The sequence below is a fragment of the Crocodylus siamensis genome, chromosome 3, assembly GCF_052110815.1.
Source record: "Crocodylus siamensis isolate JL-2025a chromosome 3, ASM5211081v1, whole genome shotgun sequence".
NCBI lineage: Eukaryota > Metazoa > Chordata > Crocodylia > Crocodylidae > Crocodylus > Crocodylus siamensis.
The window spans coordinates 168,849,012-168,860,111 of NC_143397.1; the positions used below are offsets into that span (position 1 = coordinate 168,849,012).

Below are 11,100 nucleotides of genomic sequence, written 5' to 3' on the forward strand. Positions count from 1 at the left end.
TAAAATCAAGGTATACCGCATTCACTAGTCTCCCCACACCTACAAAGTCAGTCATCTTATCATAGAAAGCAATCAGGTTGGTCAGGCATGACTTTTCCTTAGTGAATCTATGCTGACTGTTCTTAATCACTTTCTTCTCCTCCAAGTGCTTAGAAATGGATTTCTTGAGGATCTGCTCCATGTACTATGATTCCAAACTCATACCAAAAGAACTAGCAAAGTACATCATCTGTTCTCTATTTCTCTCCCTTATTGGTACTGACAGAGCCATAACATACCTATGTAGTGCATGTATCTGTGCATAAATACTGACATGCAGTCAAGAGAGATTTCTCCACTATGCAAACTAAGAATTCAGAAAACTTTCCTTAGGCAAGTATGACTACTCCTTTTTTAAATAAAAAAAAATACATAAATTGATTTAAAATCAGGAAGTACAGAAAGACCAAAGTAATGAAATGGAAATGATTTTAATGGTGAAATCTGAATTACACATTGAAGTACCATTTACACAGTATTTTTTGTTTTTCTGCTTTAAAAAGCAGAAACTTTTAAGTGTTAGATATACTTGCAAAGGTTTACTTGGCTGAATAAAAGGTTATTCATTTATTCAGCTGAATAACTGAATTGAATATTAAACTGGTGTTCTATTTCATGTTTTAAGTGCTGCTTCTCTACATGCATTTATCTATTTCAAATTTGCCTTTTAGTCCATTATCTGCAGCCTAGTTTTTTGAACCATTTGTTGATTCTCACCCCGTATAGTGAAATCATAATGAATACATCCTGGCCAGTCCCTCCATCTCCCATATAAATTACTAACAAAATCACATCATGAAATAACTGGTGTCATATAGTTCTTGCTATAGATGCATAGAAAAAATCTTTTCAGGTACTAAGTGCCATAGGCATTTAATCTTTTGTTACCTCTAATGCAGGATTATCAACCCTTACATGTAATGTAAGATTTAAAGCTTGTAAAATTAACATTTAAAATGCAATAATGCATGTCCAAAATAAAAACATAAATTATTTTTATATATCTCTACAAATAATTGCAGTATTACTTCTCTTATCATTCTATGAAACCTCTCATAATTTATTCTCCATAATGGTGCATAAAAACTAGAATTTACTATGTACCTTATGCCTTAAGCAGGAAATTAAATGAAAATCTGGGTACACAGTGAAATTGTTCCATTAATCATATCTTAAGTTAGCAAGTCTGGAAATGACTGCACTTTGCTGTTTGAAAGTCAATTGTTTTGTTCATTTACTTGTATTGCTTCTCAAACAGATGTGCCTTTTAGAAAGCTTTTTTCCTCCTTTTCTAGGATAAAAGGGAAACAAAGAAAATGCAATCACTGGACATAGTAATGAAATTCCTATGTTATCCAAGAACCAAGAGCTATATGGTACACAAACCATACCAACATCATAAAAAATTAGGATAACCAGACAACTCATAGAGCATCTATCTGATCAGTGGAGATTCTTTAGCATTACATTCAGTACTGCACTGGTACATCAAAGGTAACAGCTGAAGCTGCTGCCTTGACAAATTTCAAAAGAATATTGGATGCACCTATGGTTACCTATGTGTTGATATTAGGCTCTTCTTTCTGTCACTGAAGCAAATGGCTTTCCATAGGAATCAGTAGTTTTCCATTAACTTCACTGGGAAAAGCACTAAGTTTCTTCTATTATCAATGATGGACAAATTAAGATATAAATAAGAGATTGTCAATTTCTGAGATCTGACATAAAGAAACACTTCAAAGTTTTTCTTAAAAAGTTATCTTAGTTTTTCTTTTTTAAATAACTAGACTGCTGTTTTCTTACCACATTTATACCCTATCTTCACTAACTTGTTTGTTTTATGCTTATGCAAGGGAAGATTCAGGTCAAATAACTTGCTAACAGCTCTGACATGCTGCCTCTTCTTATTACACTATAAAACTTTAATGAAGGACATTTATAAAAGATGAATATGGAGAACCACATCAGACATGACATTTATGCTATGCAGTAATGTTGAATATTATAGAAAGTAAGCCTGCTTTTGATGCTGCTACATAAACTGATGCCTGCATTGGTTCAAATAGAAGTTTGCTTTCAGTCCACCTTTGAAATATGTCCTGTCAGCAAAGTTTATTTCATGGCTTTAATTGCATGGAAGTGTGGAAGGAAATGAGTACAGCTGTCCATTTAGTAATATTAGACACATCTTCATCAGAAAATCTTCATTTAGTAGAATGATGACCTGTTTGAAACTCTCACCTCTCATGAAAGCCTGTGTGAATTCTTCTGAGAACTTGTGCTGGGTCAGCCTTTTGTGGTAACTTTTCATCATGACGACTTTGTGGGAAAGTTTGCAAGCTGGTATAAGGGAATTTTTTTCCTTTGAGAAGTTTGGAACATATGAGAACAAACAATTGGGAAATCCCCCTCAATGGCTGCAAACTTTCCTTGTAATTTATAGGGGTTCTCACAGTGGTGGGATGAAAAAACAGTGCTTGGGATATAATAGATACGGAAAAAGAAAAATTCTTCCTTGAGGTTTGCTTGGATAGTAGTTTGTGTTTATGTAGTTGTGGCTTATCTGTGCAGGAAGAAGTCAGAAGGAGTTAAATGCAATAGCACATCACATACACTGAATTCCTATTTATATTACTATTACTCAATTTTGATAAATGGCAAAATACACACTCTATAGTGCTACTGGCTTCCATTAGCTTATGTCTAGTAAAGAGCAGAATTATTATCACAATTCTTCCCAAAAGACATTTCAAACAGAGGGTTAGAGATGGATATTTTTAGAAAATAAAATTTATGCATAATCGAAGTAGAACACTGCATTTTACTTGCTTTCAGAAAACTTTAGTAAATCCATCTTTAGTCTTCAGACTTCATGTGTTATGAAGTGGAGATGCCTGGTCAGGAAAGTTCATTGACACTGATGACAGGGTTAATCCCAAACAGAGTGCACATTTAGCCATGCTGTTTTTTCTCTTTAAGGTAGTTGAAGAGAACATCCAATCCTCCCTCCATAATCTCTGGCAGTGGTTTGGACAAAGGGTTATGTGAAATGTGGAGCCCTTTATCCATGGGATTCCAGGCGATTCTTGGCAATCTGTGCAGTTGATAGAGGTCATCAGGAAGAGTCTGAATAACATTGTAATCTACATTTAGTAACTCAAGAGCAGTGATGAAGCACAGAGACCGCGGCAAAGTGCGAATACTGTTATTTTCTAAAATAAAGATTTGCAAGTTTACTAGGTGCTGGATACTTTCAGCTATGTTTTCAAGTTTGTTGGATCCCAAGTGCAAGAAATCTAAATTCCTCAATGCAAAAACACATAGTGGGATGTGAACAAAACAATTGTTACTAAGATTCAGCTTCCTTAGACTTGTCAGATCAGTGAAGCTTGAAGGGAGTTGTGATATGCGGTTGTGTGAAAGGCTCAAAACTTCTAGCTTTCTGCAAAGGCTTAGCTCTGCTGGCACTTCAGTCAGGCAATTCATGTTGACAAATAAAACCTTCAGGTTCCTGAGCAGCCCAGTCTCTTTAGGCAGACACTGTAGGCGATTGCCACACAAGTTTAGCACTACCAATCTGTCTAGTTTCCCCAAAGCAGAAGGAATAACCACAAGCTGATTGTGAGAGAGGTTCAGTTTTTGCACTTCTGACAATCCCCACAAAAAGTCGGGCACATGTTTCATCCCCTTCATTATAAGACTTAGGCTGACATAACACAATCCACACTTCAATAGGGACTTTGGATCTTTTCCTGAAAGAAGAGCATCTTCCCATGCTGGTAGCTTTTGACTTTTTTTCAGCAAAAACAGCCTTCTCCGCCTCTTGTCCTTTGAGTGTTCAGTTCCCATAACATTACAGCTTGCTGTTGCTGGTGAATGAAGTTAGGATTTTTTCCCTTTTAAAGAAGGGCAGAGGACTGAGGTTTACAAAATACACAAATCAAAGAGATACAAAGATAACTAAGAAAAACATCTTCTCCTAGCCACCAAATCCACCTTCTACAGCTGCTGAGGAACAGTTTCACTTTTAAGGACAAGCTTACGTTGTTTTTCTTAAGTGCTGCAGACTGTAATGAAACCCTTGCTACTGACACTGCTGAGCAGACCTGTTAGATTCAAACTGAATACCACAATGCAGCTGTCAGTGTCACGTTGTCTGGGCTTTACTGGACAGATACGTACGTATCTTCACTGCAAAAAGGTCACAGAGATGCTGTATATAACTTCAGTATGTCAGCAGCTTTCTCAATTATCTGGTGCATGCTGCAATTTTAAGACAATTAAAAGCAACTTAAAAGCAACACAAAGCCAAACAACCACCAAATAATCCTCCCCTCCCTCCCTCCCAAAAAAAACCAACCAAAGAAGGGGTAGAAAAAAGCGTTCTACTCAGATAAGAAGCAGGTCCCACAACAGCCTTGATTCTTAGTTTGTTCAAATAGCTCAGAGTCAGTGAGCAAGCTTTGCTTGCACAGAAGTACTAGTGAAGAATCTTCCACACCACTTCTTGTTTCCCTTCCAATGGCTTCCCTTTCAGCCCGCATACAAGCAGTATTCCCACTTCGCCGCCGTCTCTGTGCTTCAACACTGCTCTTGAGTTACTAAATGTAGATTACAATGTTACTCAGATTGTCCCTGATGACCTCTATCAACTGCACAGACTGCCAAGAATCGCCTGGAATCCCATGGATAAAGGGCTCCACATTTCACATAACCCTTTGTCCAATTTTCTCTCTCTTTCATAATGGTTCACCATGAATAGGAGCAGTAGATTTGCTCTTTTTGGTTTGTCTACAGTTGTGTGACTGGGTACACTGGGCATAATCAGAGTACACTGGGCCAGCATGGCCCTGCCACCCATCTGGGACTGAGGCTGGGGCTGTGGGATTGGGGCCCATCTGGGGCCCACTGGTGCTGCTGAGGGCAGGTGCTGAGGGGCTGGGCTGGGCCGGGCCACAGTGACTGGGCTCTTCTCAGCATGCTGTGGCTTGGGCTGGGGCTACAGGAGCTGCGTGCCCGGACTGCTCCTCACTCCCTGTGCCCTGGCCAGGTGGGGCTGTCATGGAGCTGCAGCTGGCAGGGAAGGCCGCTAGGCCAGGACCCTTCCCAGTTGGCTGTGGCTCTGTAACAGCCCAGCCCGGTGTGCATGGGTGGTGGTTGGCTGGGCAGTGGGGTAGAGGTGACATCTCTGCAGCTGCAAGTGGCTGCCTTGGCAGCTGGACTGGCTGCAAGGGACCTATTAATTGTGCTCGTGGCCGTCCAGGCTGGCTCAGAGGCACCGACGGTCCCGAAGCCCTGTAGCCACCTGCAACAGGGGCTCGTGTGCCTGCAGCCGCCACTGCCGCCATGCCCCCTGTTCGTCCTTGTGCAGCACCCAGCCAGCTGCAGCCACACCAGAACTGCATGCTGGCTTGGGCCAGTGGGGCTGTTCTGCCTCCCTCACTTCCAGCTAACGCAGGCACCTCGCTCTGAGTCAGCAGGCAGGAAGGTTTAGCCCAGTGGCTTCTACCTAATGCATGGAGCTTTGTCTCCAGCTCCCAGTCACCTTCCATTCGCTCCGCCCGCATGGCGTGATGAGCAGCTGTTGCGGGTGGGCGGAGCAGGTGGAAGGCGACTGAGAACTGGAGTTGGATCTCCTTAAGTTAGGCAGAAGTCGCTGGGCTGCCTACCCCTGTCACCTGGAATGGTGCAACAGGAGCAGAAGTGGGAGGAGGAGGAGCTGCTGGAGGCAAGGGGAGCACAGCAGGACCCGGCTGGCTGCAGCCCAACCAGGAACAGTCCCACCGGAAGCTGTGCACTGCCTGGGGCCAGCAGAGCTGTTCTGCCCCTCTCACTTCCAGCGGCAGCTCCCACCATGCTGCGCCACTCCATGCAGGTGGAAGCTTCTGCCCAGTGCGTGGAGATCTGGTTCTAGTTCCTGGCTGCCTTCCACTAGCTCTGCCTGCCTGTAGGGGCTGCTCATTGCACTGGGCAGGTGGAGCATATGGAAGGTGGCCAGGAGTTGGAGCTGGACCTCCATGCACTGGGCAGAAGCCTCTGGGCTGAAGCTTCCAGCCCACTGACCTAGAGTGGTCCAGCAGGGGCGGCAACAGCATCAGCAGTTGCAGTGGCAACTGGAGGCAAGGGGAACAGAACAGCCTCGCTGGCCCTGGCCAGTGCGCAGCTTCTGGTGTGGCTTCAGCCAGCTGGGTGCTGCACACTGACAGACAGGGGGTGTGGTGATGGTGGTAGTGGTGGCTGCGGGCACATGAGGTCCTGTGATGGGAGGCTGCTGAGTTCCATGCCTGCCAGCACCTCTGAGCTGGGCTGGGTAGCTGTGGCTACAAAGGACTCATCCTGTGTGGCCAGTCTGCCTGTCAAGGTGCCCACCTGCAGCTGCAGTGGTGTTGCCTCCACACTACTGCCTGGCCAGCTGCCACCCACGGGGCCTGCTCCCACGGCCCAGCCTAGTCCAGCTCTGCTGGGCCTTCCTAGCTGGCTGCAGCTCCACGACAGCCCTGCCCAGCCTGGAGACAGCTCCCACAGCCCCAGCCTGCGATACAGCCTGCTGGGAAGGGCCAGCCCCTCTGCATCTGCCCTCACCAGCGCCCATGGGCTAGCCTGCCTCAGCCCTGCAGCTGCAGCCCCAGCCCCAGCCCCAGCTCTGGGCAGATGGTGGGGCCATGCTAGCTGGCTCTGGCCAGGCCCCCTGCCACACAAGCAGTAAGAAGGGGGCAAAGCCAGGCAGACCGCGGCTGGGATCCCCATGCCCAAGAGGAGAGACAGGCAGTGGCAACACATAGGGTGTACACAGGGGTGCACGTGCACCCCCTGACAGCATTACTGCACCCTCTGATGGCCGCACTTGCCACTTAGGCATTGGATAGAGGGGGCAGGTGGGAACGCCTGTGCCCCCACTGCAAGTGCTGGTCGATCGGTGCCACTCACTGCAGTGATCGTGGGATTCCCCGGTCTGTAGGATCGCCTGCGGGGGACTCTCCCTCCCCTGATGCACAGGACTGTCCACAGGGGATGGCCCCCAATCAGCAGGATTGCCCATGGGGGAGGGCCCCCACCTTGAGCTGCAGGATTGCCCATGGAGGACCACCCCCCTCCAGTCAGTGGGACTGGTCACAATGGGGGCATGTGCCTCCCCCATGACTAAAGCAGCACCAGTTGGGGAACTTAATCCCATTCCCTGCCTCCCTTTACCTTAGTCACAGCCTAGGCTGGTGTCTGGCCATGTCTTCCACTTGAGGACAAACCTGGCAAGGGATGCTTCCCTCTTCCCCCTCCAGTCACACCTTGGCTGAGTCCCTGCAGGCCAGGGTGGGGGTTTAAACCCCTCCCCAGTCAAACGTAGTAGCCTGTAGGAGGTTGGGGGGGATGATGGCCATGCTTCCCAGGTGAGCTTCCCTCTAGCTTTGTGGCTGCTGTGGATGAGAAGGGAGGGCTCACTCTAGCACCCCTGAGCTTCTAGCCTGAGCCACTGCAGGCATATGCCTGTATTTCCAGAATCAAAAGTGAATATTTATTCACTTGCAAATTGATTCAATCTACACAGGTTAGACTAACCTACAAAGATTGAATCAATTCAGGCTCCGTTTTTTTTAATAGTTTTCCTTAGCCCAGGTGGCCAAATGTTGCTACTTATTGTGATAGAGCACCTTTGGTGCCTGTCACTTTAAGGGCTTTGAGTGGCATCAGGGCAGCTGGCAGGTGCAGGCCAGCCCTGATGAAGCAGTCACATGTTCAAAGCACCTTGTTCAAATTCGCAGATGACATTAAGATGTGGGGAGATGTGGGCATGCTAGAAGGGAGGGACAGGCTGCAATTGGATCTGGACAGGTTACAGGGGTGGGCAGATGAGAAAGATGGGATTCAATACTGACAAGTGCAGGGTACTGCACCTAGGAAGAAAGAACCAGCAGCATACCTACAGGCTGGGGAACTCCCTTCTCGTCAGCACAGAGGCAGAAAAGGCTCTTGGAGTCATTATAGACTCCAAGATGAACATGGTCCGCCAATGTGGGGACACAGTCAGGAAGGCTAACTGCACCCGTCATGCATCCACAGATGCATCACAAGCAGGTCCAAGGAAGTGATCCTTGCCCTCTATACGACATTGGTCAGGCTGCAGTTGGAGTACTGCGTCCAGTTTTGGGCGCTGCACTTCAGGAGGCATGTGGACAACATGGAGATGGTCCAGAGGAGGGCCACTCGCATGATCAGGGGGCAGCAGGGCAGGCCCTACGAGAAGAGGCTATGAGACCTGAACCTGTTCAGTCTCCACAAGAGAAGGCTGAGAGAGGATCTGGTGGCCATCTATAAACTGGCCAAAGGAGACCGGCAGGCAATGGGAAAGTCCCTGCTCCCCTGAGCACTACTGGGAGTAACAAGGAATAACGGCCATAAGTTGACAGAGAGTAGATTCAGGCTAGATATCAGGAGGCGCTACTTCACTTTCAGGGTGGCTAGGATCTGGAACCAACTTCCAAAGGAAGTGGTGCTCGCTTCTACCCTGGGGGTCTTTAAAAGGAGGGTAGATAGACACCTTGCTGGGGTCATTTGACCCCAGCATTCTTTCCTGCCCATGGCAGGGTGTTGGATTTGATGATCTGCTCCGGTCCCTTCCAACCCTACCAACTATGAAACTATGACCATGTGAGGGCCATGTGATTGGAAGAGAAGGCTGAGTGGCTTTCATTGTAGCTCAGGCCCTCAGGGCTGAGCCAGTAGTCTGCTGCTGGCAGCCGGCAGAACATCTGAGTGAGTGGCTGCTCAGGAACACCTTGGAGGGCAGGGATAGTAAGAGGCTCCTGGTTAGTAGGAGCCAGTACCTGAATAGTAGGTATGCCTTGAAACTGCACCCTGCTGGGGAAAGATGGCTTGGGTGGGGCTACCCATGGTGGGGTAGCTCCTCAGAAATGCCAGGCCAGTTACCTCCCCAGTGAAAGGCAGGTAGGACACCTTATAACCCTAGCCCCCACTACCTAGTGGGTTATTGATCAGACAATGGGGCCAGGCATGCTGAGGGAAAGGCACCTGAGTCCTTGAAGTGTAAGACCCCAAGCCCCAGGAAGCGGGGCACAGAGTTGACCCCAGTGAGGAGGCAGAGAGTGGCCCCAGGAGTGGGGGCAGGAACAGCCAAGTGGCCGGAGAGGGCCTTGTGACTAAAGTCTGCCTAGTGTTAATCAAAGGGACCATCGCCCACAGAGTAGGCTGCAAGAGGCACCTGAAGGGCTGTGGGGGGGGATTGCCCAGGGTGTATTTAGGAAAGCCTGATGGCCCAAAGTGGTGATGCTCAATGGGGCAGGGTGGCTTGGGAGAGGACCAGTGAAAGGTGGTATGAAAGAGGCCCTGTGTGAGGGGGTAGAGTGAATAAGGCCCTCTGAAAGGCAGCAGAATGTGTGAGAGGCCCAGCAAGGTGCAGAGTTTGGCTTGACTTCTAGCCAGAGCAACTACTGGATGGCAACTGGATGCCATCTGCAAGGCATGGGACGTGGTAAGGGAAGTTTGGAGCCATGTGTAAACCCTTTGGCATTGGGTATTAAATGGGCAGCCTCCTGATTATTACATCTAGTATATCCCAACAAGTCATGGCAGGTGAGACAGGGCCCTAGACAAAGGGGCAGCCAGTATGGTGACCAGTCACAAGTAGGCTCCTTTCGTCACACTTATACATCTTTATTTAATTTTTTCGCTGGCATTCAAGGCCAGTTACATGGGTTTTAGATTCTACTGCTCCTGTACAACGTGACATGTTCTTCTGAGAATGACAGAAGGAATTTACAGTGGCCACTTGTACTCTGTGGGGATTCCCTTCTACCTGAAAAGGTCCATAACTCCAGAGAGCAAATAAAACTCCCATCTTTTATCTCAATGGACTGGTGTTTAGGGTACTTGTCCAAGAAGTGGGAGAGACTGGTTTTAGGTTTCCCTCAGCCTGGAAGAGCTTGAACTCAAATCTTCCATTTCCCAGCAAAATGCCCTAACCCTCAGGTACTGCAGTAGAAAGGGTTCATCTTCCCCCCACACCTTCTCTCAAAGCTGGCCCACTGGACAGCTAACAGTGATTGCTGCTCTGTAATTCAATGACCTATGCACTGCTCCAGACAAAAATGGTGTCTGGGTTCTGCTACTCCCTGCAGTGGTGCTTCTACACTTTGTATTAAGAAGTCATTATATAATAATAGAAAAACAACAACCTCTTTCTAATGTACAGGGTATTTCAGTAAATAATATCCAGCTATCAGCGCTCCACTAGAAAGGCTGCAGTATAGTCTAAGTCTCTGCCAATATAAATAGATTTGAAAGGGAAAAAAGATCACCCTTAATTTCCTCTGGAATAATTAAGATTTTAAAAAGGCACAAGAAAATAACAGCAAGCAAAGCTAACCTCAAAAAATGTGAATTGCAATCATCTACAAGTTATGGCCACTTTACAGTAGTTTGTTGATATTGCAGCTACTCAGGATGACCAAGTTACATTTCAAAGGCCATTTGAGTTTTATGAGATGTGACACAAGGAAGAAACAATTTTGAAGGCAATTTCAGATTTCCCATTAATTTGTTTATAATTATGATGCCAGTAATGTATTATGTGTCTATAGAGGCCTGTGGTAATGTTTTGTTAAGATGCCATATGAATTTGCCTGCTCTTTTGACCCATGAAGAATTGGACAGGGAGGTGAATGAATTCTTTGTAGGGCTCATTTAGCAAAAACTTTGGCAGACAGACAAAGTCCTTCTGCTCTGAGACTACTCATGCTACAGAACAAATTGAGATAGAGTTTTATACACACTAGAAGCCTAGTCATCATCCTTCCAGGTAAAGAGAGTGAGTGCCAGCAGTGCCTCCTATGTCCGTGGTAACAGATACTTTTATTTATATTTCTCAGTTTTGAAATTGCATTTTAGATTTTAATAAAGAAGAACAGCTAGTTGGTCAGATTTCAGTCTTTTCAAATAATTTCTACCAAATCTTATCATCTTTGTATGCCTCTGTTTATTCACACATCAAGTGGAGATACTATAATATCCTGTCCTTGTAGGGATAGGAGCATTGTAAAAATTAATTGA

The 11,100-nt window shown here is 46.4% G+C and overlaps 1 protein-coding gene across 1 annotated transcript; it reads right to left on the bottom strand.

Annotated features, from left to right (window-relative positions):
• Positions 1-451: 451 nt before the first annotated feature.
• LRRC30 (leucine rich repeat containing 30) lies at positions 452-4,619 on the bottom strand. The gene is made up of 2 exons (XM_090037304.1): positions 4,429-4,619; positions 452-4,302 (listed from the first exon to the last, which is right to left on the bottom strand). The coding sequence occupies exon 2, from the start codon at positions 3,886-3,888 to the stop codon at positions 2,992-2,994; it is 897 nt and encodes a 298-aa protein (XP_089893430.1). The 5' UTR covers positions 3,889-4,302; positions 4,429-4,619; the 3' UTR covers positions 452-2,991.
• Positions 4,620-11,100: the final 6,481 nt, after the last annotated feature.

What these genes read in the sequence shown, in the direction of transcription:
- LRRC30 (XM_090037304.1), bottom strand. Translation starts at nt 3,888, where the DNA reads ATGGGAACTGAACACTCAAAGGACAAGAGGCGGAGAAGGCTGTTTTTG.